The sequence below is a fragment of the Triturus cristatus genome, chromosome 3_1 (genome assembly GCF_964204655.1).
Source record: "Triturus cristatus chromosome 3_1, aTriCri1.1, whole genome shotgun sequence".
Taxonomy (NCBI): Eukaryota; Metazoa; Chordata; class Amphibia; order Caudata; family Salamandridae; genus Triturus; species Triturus cristatus.
Window position 1 is genome coordinate 782986737 of NC_140583.1, and position 26988 is coordinate 783013724.

A 26988-nucleotide genomic window follows, 5' to 3' on the forward strand; every position below is an offset into this window, starting at 1 on the left:
CTGACATTGTTTTAAATAAAGGGTTTCTTAAAAGGAATTACGGAATCAGTGTCATGACAAATCATCTAGGTTGGTAAAGGTTTTTTCTTTTGAATAAATGATTGTTACTCCCAAGCAATAGAAAACAGATAATGCAGACCCCATTTGCCTGAATCTTTTTGATTAACGGAATTTGTACCCATCACACCTGTCTTTTTCCAAGAGTTGTCAAACAATGGTCAACTATAGCTTAAGGTATATGCCGAACGCAAGGTATGGTATCTTGCACCATAATACACGACCGATTGAGAAATGCATGTACGACCAGGGAACCCGAATTTAGGAGATGAATGAAATAGAGCATCTTTGTCTCGGACAAAAAGAATATTAGGTCTGTGGTATTACCCACTCCTGCGGCTAGCCTGGTACGTGGTAAGTAGAACTTTTTCGTGTCTACGCGCGCTAAGGTACTTTGAATACTGCACATCCCCTCCCCTCTTTTTCCCCTCTATAGGTCACGACGAAGTTCCGACTGAAGAATGGAGTGGACATGGACCGCACCATGTTCAATATCAGGAAAAACATAGACAAACGTTGTGGGATAGTGCGTAAAGTGCAGACCACCATTGGGAACATGAAAAACTGTATGGTATGATTGTGCGTGTGTGCTACGATTATACGGTATGAATGTGTATGCATTTCATGCTTGGGTCACTTGAAGAGAGCGTCACCGTATGATTGAAGTGCTCGTCCATCGATCAAAGGGAGGAGAGTAAAAGGTCCGACACCCCCCCAAGATAAACTACAAAATACTGAAAATACGCAGCATGCATAGGAAAGAGGACAGGAAAGGAGAGGTCCCCATACTCAACGTAGCCCTGAGTCTCCGTCTTAAGTTTCTGCGCTTGATGCATGTACTGTCACACCCTATCCGGTATTTGTGTGTACGTGATCACCGAATTTATGTCTTTCCCCCGCTTGTGTTTTCTTACATAGAACAGACCCATGCTACTCCATGTTGTGTGTGCACCAAGTGGCCTATTATCGTACACATGTCTCTCTCTCTCGTTTTGTGTCGTACATATGCCAAATAGCCTACTTGATGCACACGTCTCTCTCTCTCTCTCACTCTCACTCTCACTCTCACTCTCACTCTCACTCTCACTCTCACTCTCACTCTCACTCTCACTCTCTCTCTCACTCTCACTCTCACTCTCACTCTCTCTCTCTCTCTCTCTCACTCTCTCTCCCTCCCTCACTAAAGGCTTTCTTGCCCTCTTTCTTTTTGAATAAATTAACGACACATACCTCCTCGGTAAGTGTATAATTGGCCTGAAACACGGTGGTGTTCGAACAAATTGACAGAAACAAAACGACCGTACTTTACCACGTTACTACCTCTCCTTTCTACAAATGTTGAGCTTAATTGGCTGAGAAAGAAAGGACAGGTAAGACGACTGATGTCTCCCAATTTGGCCCTCATCACGGGGACTATATGTCAGTGGTTTTCGTTTTTAGAGCTTTAACAACACCATCTCCACCGCCCAGAATTGCCCCCACCCAATTACCCCGAAATAGAATGTCTAAAGCACCCCGTTCTCCCAAAATAACCCCAGCCCTATACTAGCCGTCTCAGAGTATTTTGAACGAAACAGCTGATGACCTTATTCTCTAAAAAATACATCGCCTAAACTGATAAGGGTTACCTATTGTCTCCAGCAAGAATAATGTTTAGCTTATGTTCCTCCCCGAAATGGATACTTGTGAACCCATGACAGTAGCACCTCGCACTTTTTCATAAACTTAGCAGTCCTCGGAGGAAAATGTGTATTAACAAAACTTGTGTTGAGATGAACGAGTCTCTACCGGAGAAGCCGGTTCGAATTTTTAATAGACCAGAAGGTTGACAGATGTCAGGCTTCCTGCAACGATTATAGGGCGCAGGAATCGACACCTAGAAGGCCAGACGATGGACAGGGACACCCACAGAAACCTGTACCACAGCAATGATTAATAGATTAGTAACACGCACACTAACATCAGAGTTAATAGACATCAATCATACAGCAACCGATAAAAGCATTTCCGCAACTACTCGGTGGTTGGGAGAGAGGATGAAGTGTGTAAATGTCTTCCCTGCCAAATCTCTAAGATTTTGTTTCTTGTACTCATTTAAAGATAACGTGCTGCCATCGGAAGAGAGGGGTCGGACGTGACGCACAGCCTGGCTGCGGACCATGGAACATCTATGGCATCGACCAAGGGGGAAGCGACGAAGCAAAAAGGGCGTAGGACAAGGCACCATTATCAGGATGATAAGCGATAGAACGAAGGGCTATATCGAGGCTCACTGACCAGCGTGCCTGAAGTCCCAACCCGTCGGGCCCGATTGATGGGCCCAGTGCTGGAAGATTCTGCTCTCCTTGGTCCGCATTTTGATCCGATCCCACTCCACCCCCTCTTCCCCCGGCATCCCGAAGCACGCCACACCCTCTCTCTCTCTCTCTCTCTCTCTCTCTTTTATATGGATTTTGAATTTGACTTAACTACCGAAGAACAAAAAAAAAAAAAAAAAAAAGGCGGTTACCCTGTCTCAAAGTACCTATGATGAACTGTGCTAAGGGAACAGGACTGTGATCGGAGAACAGCGAATGGTCACACCCTGCCACGTGAGAAATTGGATTTGAGCAGGACCTTAGCTCCACCGCCGGTGCTCAACAGCGCCAACAAAAGAAGAACAACAATAAGAGCTTACCAGTGATGGCTCTTTATAATAGGACACTGGAAAGAAGAACCCATGTTAAGTTGAAATCCTCTCCCAACCACCTTTTTATATTAACTATCTTCCTATCGAGTTTTCATGATGTTGCATCAGTCACTTCCGACTGTACACTGAGAAGTTAAGAAAATCTAACTTTGTATAATGACATTCATACAACACCAGCCATGCACACGACTATACTGACTATTTTTGATCCACACGAAGTCTGGGCCTTAAGTAATGTACGAAATATCCCTTGTTTTGCCAGAAACATTTTTGCTTTACAGTATCCTATTTGTGCTCAAACAAGCTCCCCTCCTCCTATCCCTGGGCCTGACATGCGGCGCAGCTGATGTAATTTTGTATGTACTACCTCCTCGCCTACTTTATCAACTGTATGTAACTATGTACAAATGTGTCAGATTACTCCTGCCTGCCCTAAAAACTCTGTATCTTTAAGGAATGTATGAAAAACATTAACGATATTATAGCTGAAGGGTTAACGAAGGTGAATGTCGGCCAGGCAAGCTGGCGAGATATGTTAAAAGGGAGGACTGTGGAAATTTAGCTTGTAACTGAACATTATCTGCGCCATCTTGCCTCTCCCCAGCGCCACGCACAGCGAACGCACGGCCGCCATTTTAGGCACCCCACTCTCTCCCCCGCTCATTGTCGATCGCCAGCGCGTTCCCCTGGCGCTGCAAGCATCCCCGCGCGCCGACCACCCCCGCTCTCTCATACACAGGCCATAAACCCTCTCCTTCTGCACGACCCTGCCATGGAATCACACCCCGCGCCTGACCGACATCCCGTACATGGTCATGCATCTCTTTGATAACCCCCTTCCTCTGCGCCCCATTGTCCGAACCGATCCCAGGCCATCACCTAGCCCTGCGGATGCAGTTTATGGACCCTACTGTAAGGGAAACACCCCACATCAAAGGGATTACAGTAGATCAAAGCCCCTACCCCCTGAGACCCGGCCGGTCGCACACACCCCCGGGAATTGGCGGAATGTCCAGCTGTGTGATAGCCATCTCCTACTGTGGATGGGGTGGGGACTTCCACTGTAGATATGTGTGGGAACGAGCTCGAAGTGGGGATTCCGAGGATGTTCTTTCATGTTCCAAGACAATCTCAAGAATGTGCCATGTACGATAACCCTGCAATAAAGTCATAAACCTGTGTATAAGAGGCCAGGCCTCAGAGATGCAGTTAGAGCACCTCGTGACGATACCTTGCTGTCTGATCTGATGTGTTCTGCTCCGACGGAATAAAACTTTTGTTTCCTGCCTTCCAGTCTCCGGTGCCTGCCTCTTTATTGGTTTAACATCGAATGGTATAAGAGGCGATTACCGCCGGGCAATACTTGAAGGGTTATCGACTGAAATTGCCGCTACCGTTTAACAGGGGAAGGTGTTGGACACTAAAGGGGTGAGATTTGCAATACCCACTTCAAAATATAACATTTTACCCAATATAATACAAATTAAACATCTGAAATGCACAATCAATACTCCATACTCACACACATTTTGTCTTTTTGTAAACTGAAATAGAATTTTAACTAAAAGCACACTAACCAAAACTACAAACCAATATATGCATATTTAAATCTAAAACAAATTAATTACATTTAATAATTATTATATTTTTCAAAATATGTATTATCATTCATAAAGTTGAAGCCATAAAACGACAAAGAAAACCATAATACAAAATTAACAATCATAACAGAAAAAAATATTTAAAGGTTTCTAATTTTTCAAAAAAAACTGGGACATGTGAAATATTTCTACAATTTAAACAAAATGTACCAAATATGTATTAGAATTAATTAATTTTATTTAATACCATAATAAATATCTTTATCAATATGGAATTAAAATGCATAAAAATATCAATATTACAAACTAAATTTACAAATCCTAAATTATTAATTTATATATATCTTTATACATTTTTAACTTATAATGTATTCTAAAATATATATCTTTTAATCTTTCCACCATTAGTGGTGCGTGAAATTGCCCTCTTCCATTGTCTTTTCAATGTGCACTACAAAGCATGTCCTTTTTAGATGACTCATCCTTTGTATTTAAAAGACAAACTTGCCCTTCCATTGATCCCTCACAGGCTTGTAAAGCACCAAAAATACATAATGGCAAGTGAAAGGACAGCTGGAATGTCCTACCTCTCTCCCAACATGCTCCATTACAAGTAAACCCAGGCTTAATTTCCAGTATTTTGCTATATGATTGTTACACAAAGACCCTGAGATTTTGTCACTATGCAACATCGCATAATTGATTATTTTTTTTTTGTGTGTAAAAATCCAACTGTGGGAGCACAGGAACAACATAGACGAGATGAACGCAAGTGGCTGCCGTTCGCATCACATAAGACTGAGTGCTTTTTTTGTGGAAAATGCATCAAAGTGAAATAAGAGTGCATTGCATGCTAAAAAAAAATAGCACAAAATGATGGATCGGTATTTTTGCGCAAGAATAGCTGCCACGGTTTCAGCTTGCTACGCAAGACATTTTCATAATTTCAGAGTCATTATGAGTGACATTTCAATGACTATGAGTGACACTTTCTAGTGAGCTAAATCAAGCAATGAAGACGAGGGAAATATATAAATATCAGAAACTACACCCATTTGAGCAACGAGAAGCTCTATGAATTTAATTTCTGCAAAGCACCTGAAGATATGCAGCCAGGAACCAAGCATTCTGTGAAATTCAAATACAAACTGATACTTCGATTCTTTATTATATTTGCTGAGTGACAGCACAACAAGTGTTACTTAAGATTAATAATAGCTCAGTGACGCTCTCTCTCAGTCACCTTCTTCTTTGGTTGAAGTTCTCAGACGAGCCAGCGTCGTGGAAACAGGCAGGCCACCCCTGTGTGGCTAGCCTGCAGCGACCTGGACTCAAGCATGTAAGCCTGCACAATTAGAATTCTTGTTTATTAATGCCTGGAGATCACTGTTGTATTTCACTCCAACTATCCATTAACTTCTACCATTCCGTTTTACCTCCTCAAAGATCTTAGAGGAGGCATAAAAACCAACACATCCCTAAATATAAAACAAATGTTCAATTAAGCACAGTGGCCGTACCACCTCTAGAGACGCAATGAGACCATCGAGCATTTACTGTGCGGCCACAGCCGAGCACATGGGGTATCTCAATAAGGGTGGGCGACAATTTCCGTTCCGCTCGCAGAAATTGCGAAAATTCGACATTTTCGCGCTCCTCACGGAACGCGAAAATGTCGAAACTTCCGCGATCCGCGAGGGAACGGAAATTGTCGCCTAGGCAGGTGTGCTGCTGTCTCACCATATCTACCGTCAACAATTTGCTGTCATCCTTGATGGAGCTCTGTGCATCCATGAGTTTCTCGAGCGCAATCCCCGTGTAGTTCCTGACATCAGGAGGTTCTGTCTCCTCATCTGCTGCTCTGATCCATCTCTGGCCCCTTATAAACAAGAGGCATGTGAACTGCATGGAAGCCCTGCCCATTTGGCCCCGCCCCACACACCAGTGGTGTGCAACATCTTCCCGCCCTTTCCCGCACTATGATGGACAGCTCACTCGAGGGACCCCGGCGCCCGTTGGCGCGGTGGCAACGTTACAGACACACATGGTCGCTGTAGACAACTCTGCTGGCCCTTTACGCAGCTGTAGTGTAGGAAAAGCACATACATTTACCCAACGAGGTAGCACTTACTGATTAGCCAGTAGAAAGTACTCGAGTTGAGTAGAGGTATTGCACAAAACGGTGGCATCTTCTTGGGTAAATATGCAGGGCAGGATTCATTCTGGCACGATGCTCCTGTCACAAAAATTAAACCCCAACAGGAAGCACTTTTATTTGACCTTCAACTCGGGCACCTGCTTTATCTATATCTGTAAGTCTTACAGATATAATTATAAATAAAGCAGGTGCCCGAGTTGAAGGTCAAATTCAGTAACGCATTAATCAGCACACCAAAATCTCCGCCTTCACGCGAAATTTCGCGTGATCGCGGAGATTTTTATTGCCATTTCGCGATATTTTGCGAAGGGCACTTTCGCTAATTCCGCCCACCCCATCAATGCCTTACTCACACAACATAAGAGTATTAGCAACTGAAAGAATCAGGGTTCCCAGTCACACAATTGCATACGCCTTCTTTGGCTAATGGAAGTATTCTGGCAAGGCGAAATGTAAATATTTGGAGGTATCTACATATTTGAGCTCCGGTTTTGAGGTATGTACCTCTGTCATGTGCACTAACCTCTTGTAACTGAAACAGCTATAATTACGACGGTAGACGCATGCATAATTATGTGAATGGGCACGTGACTCTTCAAAGCACAGAGTTACACCGGCAAGGCAGCAGTATTTGCAGAGCACTGGATGTTTCTGGACCTACAGGGCTTCCATCGGACATCTTGACAATTGTCGCTAAACCAACGAGATCTTCTCAATCCAACAGTAAGATCTGTTTAATACCATACCTTTTAGGAACAGTGTTTACCCCTTAAGTGGCCACTTGGAGCTACTGACAGATAAAAGATTATTTTCGCTACGTTATGCAATGATCCTCATTTTATCAACTTAGGTAGGATGAAAGGATGAGCTTGCCCCCTGGGATTCAAACATGTGACAGTACAACAAATCCCTGGAGGGTACCCGTTGACCCACCAGACCTGGCATGTCTGGCACGATTTTATTCTTGATCTGCAGTGGATTGGCTTCATTCTATTTTATCAGGCCATTCATTTTAGATGGTAATTTAACATAGTGGCACAAAACTCTACATTTTTTGAAAATATGCACAATCAAAAACGATATGCATAGCTATCAAAAGTGTATTATTTCAATGTCTTTGCTTTGCTGATCTCCCTATTGATGAGACACTCTTAACGAATGAATTATTTCATCAAAATCATAACTGTGCCAGGAGGGCTCTGCTTGTGTGCTCCAGATATTGGACATACAAACCAATGTTAGGTTTGACCTGCAGATTATTAGAAATGAAGGCCACATGCAAAAGGGTAAAGGGCTGATTTGTTTGCATTTGGCAGAATGTGGTAAACTTGAACAACAATGATTGCACTGGAGGAGAGAGCCTCAATAGGCTGGAGGGTTTGGTACAGGAACTTCTGGAATATAATTTCCTCTTGAGAGGTCATAGAACTGAACTCCTTTAGGCACTTACTGCAAAAAATGCCCCCTCGAGGATCCCATCAGAGTCCTAGACGTGGACGTAGCTTAATCAATAATATTAGGTGGGCGCGAGTCTGAGGCTTCCCAACAGGCAGCATGGTACACACAACTAACAAGCACTGGCAAAGCCAATAGATCTCGCCTATGCAAGAGCTATTGGATTTGCCAATGTGTTTAAGCCATGTTGTACACCAGCTTGGTTGCTGGTCATTATGCCTAAAAGTAGTGGCGTAGAGGAGAGTGGCGTGGAGTGTCATAGAGTGGAATGGGTAAGAGTGTTGCAGAGCGGAGTGGCAGAAAGTGTCACGTATTAAAAAAGCATTGAGTGAAGTCGCATACAGTAACGTAGAGTAGAGTGGACTAGTGTAGAGTGCATTGGCATAGAGTACAGCAGAGTATAGTAACAAAGGGCAGAGGCGAAGAGTGCAGTGACATAGAATTCAGTGGCATACAATGCAGCATTGTAGATTAGAGTGTTTCATAGTAGAGTGCAGTGGCGCAGAGTGCAGTGGTACAGAGTGGGATGGTGCAGATTAGAGTAGAGTGAAGATAGTTTCAGAGTGAAGTGGCATAGAGTGAAGTGGTGCAGGGTAGAGTGCTGTGGAATAGAGTAGGGTGGCTCAGAGTGTAATGGCATAGAATAAAGTAGCGTAGAGTGCAGTGGCATACAATTCAGTGTTGTACAATGCAGTATCGTAGAAAGCAGTGGAAAAGATTAAAGTGTTGCATAGTAGAGTGCAGTGGTGCAGAGTAGAGTAGCATAGAGAGCAATGGCGTAGAGTGGTGCAGTGTAGAGTGGCATAGAGTGGTGCAGAGTAGAGCATAATGACGTACAGTGCAATGGCATAGAGTGCAGTGGTGTAGAGTGGAGTGCTGAAGAGTGCAATGGCATAGAGTGAAGTGAAGCAGAGTAGCGTGCAGTGACAGATTGCAGTAGTGTAGACTAGATTGTTGTGGAGTTCAGTGGCATAGATTGAAGTGTTACAGAGTAGAGTGTCATAGAGTTCAGTGGTATGGATTGGTGTAGAGGGCAGTGGCATAGAGTAGAGTGGTGGAGAGTACAGTATTATAGAGTGCAGTGGTGTTGAGTACAGTGGTGCAGAGTAGAGTGCAGTGGCATAGAGTGCAGTGATGTATAGTGCATTTATGTAGAGTGCAGTGGTGCAGAGTAGAGTGCAGTGGGGTAGATTAGTGTAGGGTGCAGTGGCATAGAGTGCAGTGGAATAGAATTCATTGCTGTGCAATGCAGCATTGTAGAAAGCAGTGGCATACGTTCGAGTGTTGCATGGTAGAGTGCAGAGTTGAGTGCAATGGCATAGAGTGGGGTACAGTGGAGTGGAGTGACATTGAGTAGAGTAGGGTCGACTGGTGAAGAGTGCATTAGTGTAGAGTGTTCCATAGCATAGTGGTATAGAGTGCTGAGGCATAAAATTCAGTAACGTTGAATGCAGCACCACAGATTGCAGTGGCGTTGGTTAGAGTGGTGCAGGGTAAAGTGCAGTGGTCCAGAGTGGAGTGGTGCAGGGGTGTAGAGTGCAGTAGACTAGAGGACAGTGGTGTGGAGTGCAGTGATGCAGAGTAGGGTAGAGTGGCATAGATAGCAGTGGCGTAGAGTGGAGTGGTGCAGAGTGCATGTAGAGTAGAGTGCAGTGATGCAGAGCAGAGTAGCGAAGAGTGCATTGGCAAAGAGTGTGGTAGTGCAGAGCAGAGTGGCATAGAGTTCATTGGGGAGAGGGCAGTGTTGCAGAGTAGAGTGTCAGAGTGCAGTGGTGTAGAGTGGCATAAAGCGCAGTGGCGTAGAGTGGAGCGGCACAGAGTGAAATAGAGTGGCGTAAAGTGCAGTGGCATAAAGAAGATAGTTTCAGAGTAGAGTGAAGTGGCATAGAGCGGAGTAGTGCAGGGAAGAGTACTGTGGAAGAGAGTAGAGTGGTGCATAGTGTAATGGCAAAGAGTAAAGTTGTGTAGAACGCAGTGGCATAAAGTGTGGTGGTGCAGTGTAGATTAGAGTGGTTTCAGTGGATTGGAGTAGAGTCGTGTGGTACAGAGTTGAGTGAACTTGGCATAGAGTGTATTGGCATGGATTGCAGTATTACAGAGTGCTGTAGAGTGGAGTGACATTAAGTGGAGTTGTGCAGAGTAGAGTGGGGTGGCCTAGTGTTCATTGTCATAAAGTAGAGTGGTGCAGAGTAGAGTAGAGTAGAGAGGCGTAGAGTGAAGTAGCATAGGGTGTATTGGCATAGAGTGGAATGGTACAGATTGGAGTAGAGTGGCGTGGAGTATGCATGGTGTGGTAGCACACTGGCATTACAGACAACACATTTTAAATTCATATCATCATTACATTTGCACATACATGCAGTTTTACTAATAACATCATACAGCGCAAAAATGATAATGTGTGGAAATGGCATCACCTAGTGTATTGATTTGTTTTGATCATAATAAATTATTTGTTTTCAACATACTTAAGAATTAACAAAAGATGTGCTTTATTTGTGCATTCCTAACTCAGATACATTCTGAAATCCTTGCAGAGTTCAATTAAATGTTGTTGTGTGCTAGAATAAAACCCTTTCATACCCCCAGTATCCAGCAAGATTGTCACATACATCCTCTCACTTTGAAGTCAAAGAAACAAAAGTAAACACTAGGCTCCATCAGAAGGCAGAGCCTGACATTTAGGTGCTAATTATGATGTTGGGCACACCATCTCAGTCCTGGGACCGACCGACCTCTGTTCGGCAGTCCAGACCACCTAATTAGAATCCGACTGAACACTGTTTGGTCGCATTCCTACATTTACAGCCGTAAACCAGCCATAATACATACTGCCATAGGGAAATAGGAGTTGCTGTTCATCCCTACACTGCATGATAGGCGCCTCAAGGTGCCTGCAATGGGGTGCAGGAATCAACATGGGGGCACCATAGGTCCCCCTTCTGCCCCTTACCGGAGGCCACACGACGAAAGGGTCCCTGCTGGGGGCCCCATAACACCCTTTCCGACATGGTTCCCATGTTGGACAGGCCGGGAAACTGTGCATCGTAATCCCAAGGTTCCGACTGGCTGATGGGCTCTTTGAGCCTATCGGAAGCCAGCCTGAATGACCGGCCGGTTTAGTTTCCGACCGCCAGCATTGTAATGCGGCAGTCAGATAATCAACCAAAGGGCCGATTACGATGCTGCCCAGAAAGCTCCGACCATCGGTCAGACCCTTTACTGGCTGCATCATAATCGACCCCTCAACAGGGCCGGACTGGCAAGGCCGGGCACCGGGCAATCCCCCGGTAGGCTGGATGGGGTGGGGGCCGTTTTTTTGGCAGGGGGCCGGTTTTGGGGCTGGGGCCGATTTTTGTTCCGGCCGGCGGCGTTAGTCAGAAAAAATAAATCAGAGAAGTTCACGTCACTCACTCTCTGCATGCGTTTCTCTCTCCTCCTCGCTCCGCGCTCCGTGCGGGGAAAACAAGCAGGCACAACTCTATCGATCTCTGAATCTGGATTCTGCCATCTGCATAAATAATGGCATCCATTTGCTGTGCACCATTTAATAGGGTGGGTCGCGCGCAGATGTCTTCGCCGCCGCGTCTGCTCGGCCGCGGTCTCTTCAGTTCACCCACCTTAGGGTGGGGCTGGTGATCAGTGGCGTCACTAGGGTTGGTGTCACCCGATGCGGGTAACTCATGGTGTCACCCCCTCACGACTTACCACATGGACCTCCTCCGCTCCGAGTCTGCCAGGTTGGGTAAAGGGGAGCGTACCAGGGAAGTTACTAGGCAGCACATCATTAGGACACTAGGGTTCAGCCAGCCAAAAATTAGGCAAAGGAATTTGGCTGGGGAGTGGTAGGTATCCGTGTGTCACTTGACACTCTTTCTCTTGGGACTATTACACAGGAGAGAGGCGCTGCTGCAGCACACTGCGTGAGGTGAGCGGGAGGGGGCTAGGGGAGCCGTAAAGCTTTAGGAGGGATAGTCTGCTAGGCGTGAGGGTAGTGCCTTGTGGCTGTGCATGGCTTGGTGGGGGGGGGGGGGATCAGGTCGGTGCCGGGTTGCACAGGACACTGGCATCCCACTTGGGGCGGGAGTCCTTCTTGGGAGTCTTTCAAAGGTTCAGTGCAGTGTCTACGCGAGAGGGGGGCGCGGGCTGTGTGCGTGGTGCCTCCTTATCAAGCGAGTGAAGAGAGCGTGGTGCAAGCCCTAGGCGCTTTCATGGCGGTTCGGAGAGACCTGGGACGTTTTTCCCTGCCTTCGGTCAAGAGCTAAGGAACATGGGTTCCTGACAGTGCAAGGGGGGCCTTGGCAATATCCCCTGCGCATCGGACTCTCTGAAGAGTACTTACTGTTGGACAATTTCTGGTTGGCAGCCATGGGAGAGAACTCTTCGCCAGCTCGGGGAAAAAGGGCGGCACCTTCTTCCAGTGCTTGGCTTGTGAACTGATGGGGGCGATGTCGAACGATGTTTGAACACTCAGCCAGAGTCCGCTCCATGCACGGGCCATATGCAAACCATAACCTTGAACTACATTATTAAGCTCATGGTTCTTTCCACTATATTAGAAACCTGATGGGGAGTGCGGCTTCGCTTCAGGACAACACATGGAAACATATATATATAAAACTGGAGGAGGCATTTATTAGAAGGAAGGTTGTAGGTTCGACTCCCGACCTGCCAACACATGGAACATTCATTTAGGGTGTTGTAATACATTGGTAGTTTTGCAAGTTGATAAGTAACAATTTGATAGGGGCCACAACCTGAGACAATGAGTGTCAAGACTTAAGTTTATATATTTTTAAACATAGAAATAAATACTAAGTATGACAAGTGTTTTTCTTTATGAGTTAGCAATGAAGAAATGAGTACATAAATATACTTTGGTGGCGCCCCAGTTATAGAGAATGAGTGGAATAGCGAGTACTCCTGGGAGTGCGAAAATAACATAACAGCGATGATAGGTCGTGTTTAGAAAAACAAATAATTGTAAAGGATAATCGCAAGTCAAAACATGCACATAATGAGGAACCTGAAGATCTTAATAGCAAGAATAAGACCGTCCAGTTTGATATCTGCATATTAATTAGTATAAACGTAATTTTGGACTACCCCTGATATAGTAGATAGACACCAGAGGAACAGACTGAAGATTCAATACACTGGGGGTAGGCTATCAATTGCGCTAGCACTAGGAGCTAAATGAATTATATAACAACGGGATGGTCATGAGTTCGAATCCCGACCTCACAACATACAAAAATATCATTTAGTTTTATAATTTATATTTTTTCACGTTATAACACAACTTCATAAAATAAGGGGCCGGAATTCTATGAAGACTGTAATTTTACACGCATTTAAAACATTTCACAAGAAGTATCAACAGATTTTTTTTCTCTAGAAAACGAGCGCGAAAAGAAATGGTGGCGCCACCCCAAGTGCAGTGCATTTGAAGAGCAGTAAGTATTTAAAGAGCAGGGAATCTGGCACAGTCCACACCCGCTCGAGAGACGTGATTGGTCAGGGGCTGACAGGCGGTTTCAAGGTGAGGAACTGCATGGGATTTGAGGTCGAGGGTGAAAGTTATGGCGGCAGGCTTAACTGTGAGGAGCAGCAGTGGGGTAACTCTGCTTTAAGGGTGTTTCCGAGTCAGGCGCACACAGAACGCCGAGCAAGAGTAACACATTACAGACGGGGGGCAAAATGTTTCCTTATTAGCCAGGCGATCAGGTGGTGTTGCTAAGTTGTTACTCAAGACAACAATAGTCAATGGCGGGGTGGGGGGGCGGGGAGCGAGGGGGCCCTAGGCTAAAGCTGCCGATTTTGGAACGGGAGAGTGAAGTTTGAAATGGTGAGAACAACCGCCCTTACCTTTTCTTTAGACTCCACTGTGGTGGTGGCTGGGCCCCTAAGGGTTCTGCAAATCGCCCAGCAAGCACTCCCCTGCCGAGACTGTCTCCACTCAGTCTAAGTGCGTGGTGGTGGCCCGCCAGAGGAGCACAGCGCGGGGGCTGACCCAGGGCCGTCATTGGTAGCACTGTAAGATTGACGGCCCTGGGACCCACAAACTGGGTACGCCGTGCATCGCACCATCATCACCACTATAGTAGTAGGTGGTGCGTGCGTGGCATGCTAGGGGTACAGCGTACCCACAGTTTCAATAATAACACCACACAGGAAAATAATAGCAATGACGGTAGCAGTTTTAATAATAAAGTTAAGAAAGCGACAGTAATAAGAATGACAGCCTCTTAAATGCTGGCCAGCCATTGGAGAAGAGGTCAGTCATTCAGATTAGGCCCCGTCCTTTTCGGATCGGGGGGCGTGTTTTTGCGAGAAGTCTCAGGGAGGAGACAACAGCAAAACACGCCCCCGAATCCGAAAAGGACGCTGCGTTTCTCCGAGGCATTTCTGCTCTGCCTCGGAGAAAGGCGGTGGTGTCTTCCGGTGCCCTTGGCTTGTTTGTAATCTCGTAGAAAGAAGGAAGAGATTTCTCGTTGAAAATGTAATCTTCCCCGACCTTCGTTTTCCCTTCTCTAAAGTTAAATAATAATAACGGCAGTTCTTGTTATTTTAACCACTGTCAACCAGACATGCGTACTTGTGAGCGTTGCCTTTGCTCGCTTCAACCAATCGAGTGCTAACCAATCGGGTGCCGCTGTACTGTCCATTTATACAAACAGTATAAAAGCAGCGTCGGGAATGGTTTATGTGAATGGCTATGTCTCACTCGAGTTGTGGAGCCTACCTAGTGTGGTGCAGGAAGCGCGGGCACGGTGTATTGAAATGGAACGCAGGCGGCAAGGTAAGTTATAGAAAACGTTGTGCTTAGCCAACTCACCTGAATCACACACACAGTAATTAGCTCCTCATCCGGGCGCCAAGCTGTTTGTAGGAGGCGGGTGGGACCGGGGTTAATTGTTTAGCAGCATGGGGAGAGAGGGCAAGAAAGCAGGCTGATGGTGTGGTACCATCATTACAGATGGGAGTGTTAACAAACCGTGCCTTCTATGTGTTTGAAAAATGAGCGAAATTATGTTAATGTAAATCAGTGGAGCCAGGCGGCAGGGACACTGCTGTTTGCATTGCCTTAATGCAGACAAAAAGCTCTTTACGCACCTTTTGATGATTGGCGCCCTGGGCCCAGCTCGCCCTTCGTGTAAGTGTCGGGAAAAAAGTCTCTGGAGAGACTCGTGTTCGGCGGTGGGCTGCGGAAAGGGATTCGTGCAGGGTCCCTTTCAAGCAGGGCTTTAGTGGGCCGGGTCTAAAAGTCAGGTGCTGAGACGGGTCACTGCCGGCTCTCCATGTTTGTCCTCACCCACGGGAAAAGAAAACCTCAACTCTGCAACAGTATCACTGGACTTCAAAGAGACTCGTTTTAGTTCTTTCAGTCTCACCATTTTAGAACTGAAGCGTTTTCAATATGCTGTACTACCAAGGCATGATTGTTGCTTTTTTGTGTTACGCATCTAACCACCATTGACAAAGCTAATAGTACTGGCTTGTTGTAAGTGTATTGTTAGTTGCTGGATTATACATCTGGAAGCAATTTCATAAGTAGCAAAATACCAGTCGGGCGGCACATAATGCTAAGCATGGGTTTTCAGCGTGTGCTATTACGCCACGCCCATAATCGTATCGGCCACGCCCCTTTTACCATTCCCCCACACCAGTGTTTTCATCCCACTCAAAGCCCAGCCTCCAGCTAATTCTAAGGGCAGTATCTAGGAAGGTACACCTGAAACAGGCTTGGGGCATCAGCCTTAAAAACCTAGCCGCATCCTGGAAAATCACCCTGACGGCAATAGTATACTAAAGTCAGATTATGAGCTATACAAATGTCATATAAAACAATTTCCTGCCCTTCGTCTCGAACCCTTAGGCGTCTCGAGATCTCAGCCAGAGTCGGACTGTTGCATAGGGCAATGAGGCAGTGTCTGTTGGGCTGTTGTGACACCCTGCATTTCATCAGTTGATGGGCCTGACTTATTGGGCTGGTTTTCGTTGTTGATTTCCCTGATATTTAACACAAACGTTCCCTGCAGCAAGCAAAAATGCACGCAGTCTCCCATTCCTTGAAAAATACCCAAGTTCAAAACTGTCTTGATTTGCAAATATGGGCCGTTTTTTTTATTAGCTAACTAGTTCACTAATGTGAATGGGTCACTTTCATTTTTGTGCCCAGGCCAATTTTTTGTCCCCCGTTGGCCAATGGCCTGCAAATGCTGGTCTGAAGCCAACATCTGGTGCCCAGAGGCCCTCCCTGGCCTCCGTGTCTGTCTCTGTCTAGTCTAAAATACAGCTTTGGTCCCAGGATAGAATACTGAACAGGTCAGACAGCGACCTTAAAGACAGGAATGACTAGAGAATGTCAGTGAATGACCGAGAGAGAGAGAGAGAGAGAAACATAGGGAGAGCAAGCTAGGGATGGACATAGAAAGGGCGAGAGAGAAAGGAAAAACAGGGAGAGTGACAAACATATACAGAAAGACACACATAGAAAGAGAGCGAGAGCCAGGGACCGACTCTAAGAGAAAAGAGAAGGAAAAGAGACAGACTGAGATGTAAAACGGAAAAAAGACAGAAATCAAAGACAATGAGAGATAAAGACCGAAAGACAAGTGAGGGAAAGAAAGAAACCGAGTCAAAAACAGACAGAAAGGCAGTAAGATATAGGGAGAGACCATGAGACCGAGGTAGGGAGAGAGAGCAAGCAAAGCAGATGACTATAGACAACAAGCATTTACAATGCAACGGTCTCGGCATTGTTAAAGTTAGAGCTATTGGCATTGCTCATGACAATGCCGTTTCTTTAAATGTTTTAAAAACAAAAACATAAACAAAAATAATGTAATGAGCAATGCCAATAGCTCTAACTTTACCAATGCCGAGACCATTGCATTGTAAATGCTTGTTCCTGTTTTTCGGGAGCGCAATGTCACAGGACACCTGAAGAAACAACCTCCCCCTCTCGCTCTTATTTCGCTCCTCCGGCTTCCTCCCACAGCCCCCTCATGCATTTCTCTACAAAGGTGCCCATGTTTTTTCTTTAAGTTAATTTTTGTGTCCTGTTCTTCGCCCTTCCTCCCCCATGCCAAGGCAGTCAGGCTACTGGAGAGCAGGAAGTGCCCTAACGACAGGAATGTCTCACGCGCGGCGACAATTATTGCAGGGCTCTATTGAAAGGAATGTACCCTTTGCACTGCAGTGCGGTATTTGTTGTGAGCAGGTGTGCTTGCAGAGCAGAGGCGAGGCTGCAGAGCTGTGTTACACAGCGTAACCAGATGATTGGTGTCACCCCATGTTATGGTGTCACCCGGTGCGGTCCGCACCCCCCTAGTGACGCCGCTGCTGGTGATCATGCGCATTTGGGCTCTGGCAGTAAAAGTGCGCGTGACCAGTGGTGAGGCCAGGCCGAGGAGCATTCCAGAAGTTATCCAGCAGAGACTGAGACGACGTCGACACCTGGTGAGAGAGGCACCCCATAATGTAATTATTTTTAGCCCCTGCCTCTGCCTGTCCCACTCGCTGCTGCCGGTGAGTCGCTCACTAGTGCCTGGCTATTTTTGCAATCAGATTTATCATCATGGCACAGTGGTGGGCCGGGCCGGGATTAAGCAAAGGTATAGGCCCTCCCCCCACCCCCTCCGGTCCAGTGCCTTGGCCTATACCTTTGTTTAAGCAGCGCACTAGGCTAGCGCCTGGCCCGAGTGTCACTATGGATTTATTTGTGACTGTGAGCAGGGCAGGCCTGCTGTTGGTGAGCATGGGCCAGGGCGGACGAGTCAACCCAGCGGAGGCCGAGCCGGCTGCCGGACGAAGGTGGGTGCCTGTGGTGCTGCCTGCCTACCTGGCTTGAGTTGAGTTGCGCTCCGTCTCGGCTCAGGCCTCTGTGCCTGCGGGCCGGCCCTGACTCCCCGAGCTGAGACATACACACACACTGACACTGGGGAGGCGAGTCAGTCACGACTCAGAGACGAGCACAGGGATTAAGCAAAGGGAGAATCCACTCTGAGTCCTAGTCCTCCTACCCCTTTTGCAGGCAGCCCAGGTTCCTCCTGCCACGGGCCAGCACTGTGACTGACCTCAAACATGAGCTCAGGTCAGATTCTCTAAAAATAGGTTTTCTTTTTGTCAGGGTCAGGAGGTGTTTCTGTTGCTCGCGTGTGTGTGTCCGACTCCGTCCGAGCAGGGCCAGCTGTTGTAATGTTCTGAGCCAGCAGCAGGCAGGCCGATTTTTGGTCCGACCGGCGGCGTTAGTCAGAAAAAATAAATCAGAGAAGTTCACGTCACTCACTCTCTGCATGCGTTTCTCTCTCCTCCTCGCTCCGCGCGGGGAAAACAAGCAGGCACAACTCTATCGATCTCTGAATCTGGATTCTGCCACCTGCATATATAATGGCATCCATTTGCTGTGCAACATTTAAATAGGGTGGGTCGCGCGCAGATGTCTCCGCCGCCGCGTCTGCTCGGCCGCGTATCTCTTCAGTTCACCCACCTTAGGGTGGGGCTGGTGATCATGCGCATTTGGGCTCTGGCAGTAAAAGTGCGCGTGACCAGTGGTGAGGCCAGGTCGAGGAGCATTCCAGAAGTTATCCAGCAGAGACTGAGACGACGTCAACACCTGGTGAGAGAGGCACCCCATAATGTAATTATTTTTAGCCCCTGCCTCTGCCTGTCCCACTCGCTGCTGCCGGTGAGTCACTCACTAGTGCCTGGCTATTTTTGCAATCAGATTTATCATCATGGCACAGTGGTGGGCCGGGCCGGGATTAAACAAAGGTATAGGCCCTCCCCCCCACCCTCTCCGGTCCAGTGGCCTATACCTTTGTTTAAGCAGCGCACTAGGCTAGCGCCTGGCCCGAGTGTCACTGTGGATTTATTTGTGACTGTGAGCAGGGCAGGCCTGCTGTTGGTGAGCATGGGCCAGGGCGGACGAGTCAACCCAGCGGAGGCCGAGCCGGCTGCCGGACGAAGGTGGGTGCCTGTGGTGCTGCCTGCCTACCTGGCTTGAGTTGAGTTGCGCTCCGTCTCGGCTCAGGCCTCTGTGCCTGCGGGCCGGCCCTGACTCCCAGAGCTGAGACATACACACACACTGACACTGGGGAGGCGAGTCAGTCACGACTCAGAGACGAGCACAGGGATTAAGCACAGGGAGAATCCACTCTGAGTCCTAGTCCTCCTACCCCTTTTGCAGGCAGCCCAGGTTCCTCCTGCCACGGGCCAGCACTGTGACTGACCTCAAACATGAGCTCAGGTCAGATTCTCTAAAAATAGGTTTTCTTTTTGTCAGGGTCAGGAGGTGTTTCTGTTGCTCGCGTGTGTGTGTGTCCGACTCCGTCCGAGCAGGGCCAGCTGTTGTAATGTTCTGAGCCAGCAGCAGGCAGGCTCTCTTTGGTGGTGCTCCCTTTGGTGGCGCTGTGCTGCTTGACTCTTGGGGGCTGTTGTAATAACTGGGGCGAAGGTTGGGGTCAGCAAGTCTGCTTAAAATATATTTTTCAGCACAAGCCCCAATTTGAGGCTTGCGCTGAAAAATATATTTTAAGCAGACAAGTTGACACAGGCTCAGACTAGTTCGTCACCTTTCTTTTTTTTAAATTATCCGAAATGTATTTCACTCTGGATTTCACAGGAAAGCTGTTTGCGCTGTTAAAATGCGCACTTGTGTGTTCAGCGCGGGTGGTGGTGGCGCCTGCTAGTGTCTTTTTTTGAAAGACGCCTCCTGCTAGGGCCTGCTGTTTTGCTGTGACGTGAGGAAACAGACAGGGCCCCAATCAGTTCCACTTGGCTAGCGAGTTGGCACTTGGCAGCCATGTGCCAAACAACGCTCTCCCTGGTGCGCGTAAACTGACACACACAAACAGGGAGGCGGACTGACTTCATGGCTTGTTGACAACAAGAGGTAGGGACATGGCTGGTTTTGCGGCAAGTTGAGAGAGCAGCCCATCCAACCCCCCTCACTTCCCCCAAAATACTACTTAACAACAAGCATTGGCATAGCCAATAGGTCTCGCTTTTGGGACCTTATAAGTATTTAGTTATGCAACACAATATCCTTGGTGGAACAACATTAGGTGTTGCATGGCTAAAACACTTATAAGGTCCCAAAGGCAAGACCTATTAGCTATGCCAATGCTTGTTTTACATAGTGCTTCCTACCACATTTTTCTCTTTCTTAGTGTTTTCAGTAGCAGTTATTGCTTTTACCCCGTTCACTGTTATTAAGTTTACAAATCTTGAAATCGTGGGACGTGTAGTTAGTCTTCGTTGACTTACATGCTGGCATTGCCTGGATCAGAGTACAAGTGCGGGAGGACCTGGGTGGGACTAAATTATGTGGCAGCAAAAGGGAAATAACGCACATGTTGTGTTAGCATAAACGTATTATTTTTGCGTTTTAACACATGTAAACACTTTTTTTTAAATGTTGTATCTCATTATTACCAGTTTAACACTCCAAATACAGAAATAGGAACATAAAGGAGACCAGTCAAACTTTAGGAAGGACCCTCCACTGTGCTGCAATGCGTTTCTGCATTTTTAGTAACTTTAGTTCCGTGGGAAAAACATTGTTTTTGTTGTTTTTAAAATCTGCAGTTGATGGGTAATTTGTAAAATGCAGCAAATTCATAATTAACGCGCAAAACGCAGCAGCCTCAAAATCGCATGATTCCAGTCAGTGTCTCTGGTTATAGCATTGGCTTGCAACATGGCCTCGCCAGGCACATTTAACCCCCAGACAGCGTCCTTCTTAGTCAGAAGCCTGGCCTAGAAAGTTGTTTTAAGCTGCTAACCGCCCACTATTTACAAATGTGTTGCTTAATAATGTAAAAAGGAGACGTATCTGTGCTTTTATGTTGATTAAACACAACTACAGGAAAAGAAATACAAGAACACCAAACATCTCTAAAAATACACTGTGCACTTTTTTATTTTGTTTACTCTACGAAACTGCCGTTTTTAAACGTAACTAGCAAGTACTCTGTATGCGTACATTTACATTAAACGATCCTACTTGGCCACCCTGTTTCTTAGCCTTAACTGTAAGATATATCTACTTTCTTGAAAAGTGAGCTGTAAGGCGGTTATATTGCTTTCCTTGACGTCACTCCACTTGACGTCATTGCACACTTCCTATTCTCCGCTATTTCTTTTAGGACTTGAGTTGCGCCTTGGCCTGAATTTTGTCCCGAGGACTGTGCAGTATTGTCGATGGCAGGACTCACTGTACCAATAAATATGTTGGCAGCACAGACAGAAGTGCGTTTTTAACAAATGTGCACTTTACAAATCAGTAGATTATCCTGCAGTGGCCAGTGTGTTGTTTGGACACAAGCTAGTAACGCCTAATAAAAGGATGAAGTTTCGAGAAATCTTTTAATGTTCTACACTGAATCTTTCATGACTTATTTAGTAGCTGGTACTCAATGACTGGTGTTGGTGTGATTCCTTTATATCCAAGTTGTCCTTCTGGTGGTGGCGCAGATTCTAGCAAGAAGGACCCAGTGGCATATGCCTTTTCACACTGATAAGAGCTCTGGGAGTGGGACCCGGTGATGCTGCTATGTTTGTACTCAATTAACGCAGTTGTTTGTTTGCACAGAGATCTGGTACTGGGCAGAGTGGGACAGAGCGGCGTGTTCCAGTTTGAGGGTATTTTGTTGAGCAGTCTTCAAATGGGCCTCTTTCACTAATTACTGTATTTATTGCAGTGTTCTGAGCAGCACACACAGGACACGCTGAACCCAGTGCCTCCTTATATTATGACGTTGGTGTGTTAATACAATCTAATATGTAATGAAAAATGTCTTGAAAAATGCTTTGTTTTGGCCTTTCTGTCTCCAAAATTTTCTTGGGGGACAACCCCCCAAACTCCCCCCTAGTAGTGGTTGCTCACTGCTCTTGCTCGCTACACACCATGTGGGGGCTGGTCTCACTTTTACTTTGTTCTCTCTGATTCACTATTTGTGTCTATTTTTGGTGCTCTCTGAAAGAATGTCTATGGGTAGATATGCCTGGGTGGGGGAACTACCTTTACAACGCAACTTTTACAACGCTGTGCTATTACAACGCATTTTTTACAACGCAAAAACTTTTACAACGCATGCTTTTACAACGCGTGCCATTATATGGTAAGTGCTGTTACAACGCATATACCTTTACAACGCATTATTTGAAAATGCATTTACAACGCATGCATTTACAATGCATGTGTTTACAACGCAAGATGTTATATTGTAAGTACTTTTACAACGCATATACTATTACAACGCATTTTTTTTCCAAATTATTTATCTTGTTTATTACTTGGGTAGCAGTTAAATTAATACTTGAGTATTATTTTTTTTTAAAATATAGCAATTCTAATTTAAAAAAGGTGAGTAGTTAATAAAAAAATTAATACTTGATTTTTTTTTTATTTTTAATATAGCAATTCTAATTTAAAATAGGTGAGTAGTTAATAAAAATATTAATACTTGAGTATTTTGTCTTGTAGAAAAGTTTGGTTGGTTAGCAGTTAAATAAATACTTGAGTATTAAAATAATTTTAAAAAATGCAATATTTATTTGAAATAAGTGAGTTGTTTATAAAAATATTAATACTTGAGTATTGTGACTAGTAGAAAAGTTTGGTTTGTTTGCTGTTAAATTAATACTTTAGTATTTTTAGTTTGGTTTAATAAAGCTATAATAGTTTGAAAAAGTGAGTAGATTATCAAAATATTAATACATGTGTATTTTATTATGTAGAAATGTTTAATACTTGAGTTTTTAATTTTTAATTCTTGGACATTTACTTTAGTAGCAAATTATTAGATGGATAGTTTAAAAAACTAACAGTGTTATAGAATATAAAAAATAGATACTTATTAAAAACTTATTTTAAATGTTGAGTATTTATCTACTAAAAAATTAGTTATAATAAACATTAAAGAGTATATAATATTAAAATTAAAACAAAAATGTTTGATTACCTAAATTTAAATACTAGAGTATTTTTATCACATATGCAAAGACTAGAGTATTTATATGTTAAAAAGAAAGTGTCCTTTTAAAAAGAAATGGAAGTGTATTTTTGATTTATTTAATATATAAATAAAATAATAATATATTATAAATATTAACACAAACATTAAAAAATATTTACTGTAATAAATATAACAATTTAACATTTTTAAAATTTAAAAATAATAAAAAACAATTATAACTTACTGTTTAAATTTATTTCCCACGGTTTTCCATTTAAGTCTATGAGCGTGTTTGTCCTTCATTTATTTTGGCAGCATCAGAATATACAACCCGCGGAACAAGAAAAGAAGGTACAGAAAGTGAAGTAAGAGGAAGTTTTGAAAGGAAAAGACAATAGAGCCAAGGTAAGGAACATATTTAGTAATTTTACATAAATTAAATAACAATATTGGAGTTTATAAAACTTAATTAAAAATAATGACAGTAAACAATTATTTATTTCACAATTTAATTTGAATTATAAAACATGATAAAAATAAACATATTTTTTCATTAATTTTTCAAAGTAAGTTTCTTTTTTATAACAAAATAAAAATATTTAAATAACATATATTAACATTTATTTACAGTTGAATGTAAAAAAGTAGTCCGCCATAAATAGAGAAGCACGCGATGACGTAAGGACGTGTGCGTCGACGTAATGCGCCATTTTGCAGAGCATCGGAGGAGGAAGCAGCAGGAAGCTGATCTGCGTCCAGGTAGGAAATATTTTCAGTAGATATTATAGATTAAACCTTTTAAAGGGATACATATATAGTAAGGAAAGAATAAGGGGAGGTTGCTGGAAAACTAATAGATGTTTTAAAAGTTGGTAAACATGTCCACATTAATGTCATTAATACATGCCTAAGTCGGGTCGTTGAAATAAGTTAGTTATTTAAAAAAAGTATGTAACTCATTCTAAATAAAAAGTTACGGTTCAGACAGTTGATTTCTTTGTTTCCGAAGATAAAGATGTACTGTCGATCTTCATTTCTTTGTTCAAAAATTGTGCGTACTTTTATATTTTGAAAATCTAACATTGAAATACAAATGAAGATTGAGCTGCAATGTGCATTAAGGAATATGGTTTTATTTGTATTTTATACATCGGATTGAGTTTTGGTGATTGGTTTTGACGCAATTTAAATTGGATTTTTTCGGTAATTTGAAAAATGGCGTACCGATAATGATAAATGGTTCAAATAAAATGGAACAGTAAATTTGTCATCATTTGTTTATTTTGGATGAAATGAAGATTTGTTTTAAAGAATGGAAAAAAACCCGACTTGTTAATTTGTAAAAATTTAAAAAAAAAAAAACTTAATATGCAAATTGAATTATTGTAATTACTATAATTTTTGGCAAAGCAGGAAAGTAAGCAAATTCATTGTTTTAAAAAGAAAGAATGTTAGAAAGATTTTCCAGGTAGTCTATAGCCACACACAACGAAAACTGTTGTAGAATTGCCAATAGTCTCTCAGACATTTCCCTTGTTTTGACTGTAACTCGTGGGTTTAGACTACCTGCCAGTGTTTGTGCTAATCTCATTTCTTGGAAACTTTGCTCCTTCTTCAAAGTTTCCAAAAATGAGTAGAAGTTAGGATGTGGTTTTCCAATTGTATGATTGAAGGAGTTATGCCACCCCTCAATGGCATTGTTTGTTTTGGCCTCTCCCTCTAAACAACTCGTGTAGCAGTTCCACCACTCCACATGGAATCGTGGCTTCCTCCTGCGACCCGATCTGCTTAGGTGTCCAATCCATGTGTCCTCAAAATAATTTAGAATGGGTGCCAATTTTTCCTCGTTACTTGTATAATAAACAGATTCTATAATTGCAGTGTAGTACTCGTCCACACTATCGGGAGGAACAAAACAAAGTGCAGTTAATTTTTTAAGTTCAAACTGTAATTTGCTATCCCGAGAATATTCTGCAACTAGGGATGTTTTCTGTAGTTTACGCCAAAATGCCTGCGAAAAATGGAAGAAACATCCCTGGATTTGGGTATCCGTGTACGTTTTATTGATCACATTGATCATGCTCAATTCGAAATCAATAATTATTTTTCGAGGACTTGCAGATGTTTTGCTTTTAATCACTGATAAAAGTTCAGTGTATGTTGCAGAAGTCTTATCAGGTAGCAAACTATACACTAAGGGAATTACACTATTGTTAATTTTAGCATGTATAGTGTAAATTTGAGTGAAAGGATGGGGTGTACTTTTAAACGTCCCATCCATCATCCAAATTTCACTACTTTCTAACTTAGCAAGGTTACGGGGGGTACTAAAAATTAAAATACGTTTCTGAGGGTTTTCATTGTCATGCAGAAGGAAAGGTTCATCAGAAAAAGAAATAGAAAGATCATGAGGAATTCTAATGTCAGAGAATGTATGTGGTGTAGACAATTGAATATTACTTGCCTGCTTTTGTCTCTGAATAATTCTTCTCAAATTGGGTATTATAGGCATGTTGCTAGCAACATGACTGGGGACATGCTGTGCAACCTCCCTTAAAATGGATCCTGTAGAATCATTGGAGGTGCTTGCAATAGCTTTCATCTCATTTATTGTCTCTCTGATTTCTACATCCATTGCAGAGGCAGAGTGGTTATGTTCTGTGGTTTTGACAACCAAATTATCAACAGTAACCGCTCTGCCACTGCAATGGGTAGTGTAGTATTGCACGCACCTCCAATGATTTCTAGTTAAACTTATTCTTTCCTTACTATATATGTATCCACCATGGTTTAACAAATTTTTGCCCTTCCTGGATTTAATGAAGTTTGCTGCTCCAAGGCTAGACATTATCTGAAAAAGGAGAAAAGATAAAAATTTTAGCCTGATATATTTTAATATATGTATACAAAACATAACATATACTCAATCCTTTCTTTTGCCTACTGATGCATCTTCATGGAGTAAGAATAGTAAAATAATACCCCTACACTATCCAACACTTACCCTACTGCTGCACCTTCCTGGAGTTAGAATAGTAAATTGATACCCCTACACTATCCCACACTTTCCCTACTGCTGCATTTTCCTGGAGTTAGAATAGAAAATTAATACCCCTACACTATCCAACACTTACCATACTGCTGCACCTTCCTGGAGTTAGAATATTAAATTGATACCCCTACCCTATCCAATACTTTCCCTACTGCTGCACCTTCCTGGAGTTAGAATATTAAATTGATACCCCTACACTATCCAATACTTTCCCTACTGCTGCACCTTCCTGGAGTTAGAATAGTAAATTGATACCCCTACACTATCCAACACTTTCCCTACTGCAGCACCTTCATGGAGTAAGAATAGCAAATTAATACCCCTACACTATCCAACACTTTTCCGACTGCAGTACCTTCCAGGAGTTAGAATAGTAAATTGATACCCCTACACTATCCAACATTTTCTCTACTGCTGCACTTTCATGGAGTTAGAATAGTAAATTGATACCCCTACACCATCCAACACTTTCCCTACTGCTGCACCTTCCTGGAGTTAGAATAGTAAATTAAAACCCCTACACTATCCAACACTTACCCTACTGCTGCACCTTCCTTGAGTTAGAATAGTAAATTGATACCCCTACACTATCCAACACTTTCCCTATTGCAGCACCCAAATGGAGTTAGAATAGTAAATTAAAACCCCTACACTATCCAACACTTACCCTACTGCTGCACCTTCCTGGAGTTAGAATAGTAAATTGATAACCCCTACACTATCCAACACTTTCCCTACTGCTGCACCTTCCTGGAGTTAGAATAGTAAATTGATACCCCTACACTATCCAACACTTTCCCTACTGCTGCACCATCCAGGAGTTAGAATAGTAAATTTAAACCCCTACACTATCCAACACTTACCCTACTGCTGCACCTTCCTGGAGTTAGAATAGTAAATTGATACCCCTACACTATCCAACACTTTCCCTACTGCTGCACCTTCCAGGAGTTAGAATAGTAAATTAAAACCCCTACACTATCCAACACTTACCCTACTGCTGCACCTTC

At 43.9% G+C, this 26988-nt stretch overlaps 1 protein-coding gene across 18 annotated transcripts in view; it reads left to right on the plus strand.

The window, feature by feature from the left end:
• The first annotated feature begins 7117 nt into the window (after positions 1–7117).
• The window catches only part of LOC146861026 (putative methyltransferase DDB_G0268948), a 710132-nt gene continuing 690261 nt past the window's right edge, over positions 7118–26988 (plus strand). For 2 of the 18 annotated variants that reach the window (XM_085645017.1, XM_085645023.1), the window contains exons 1-2: positions 23242–23331; positions 23557–23685. Coding sequence is in view for 3 of the 18 variants with exons in the window: in XM_085645026.1 (XP_085501152.1) it covers positions 17264–17425 (162 nt within the window). In the remaining 15 variants the exon portion in view is untranslated. Of the gene's footprint in view, positions 7229–17196; positions 17495–18454; positions 18654–18787; positions 18935–23241; positions 23332–23556; positions 23686–26988 lie in introns of those variants that run through there. The other 16 variants (XM_085645004.1, XM_085645005.1, XM_085645003.1 and 13 more) reach the window with 14 other exon arrangements.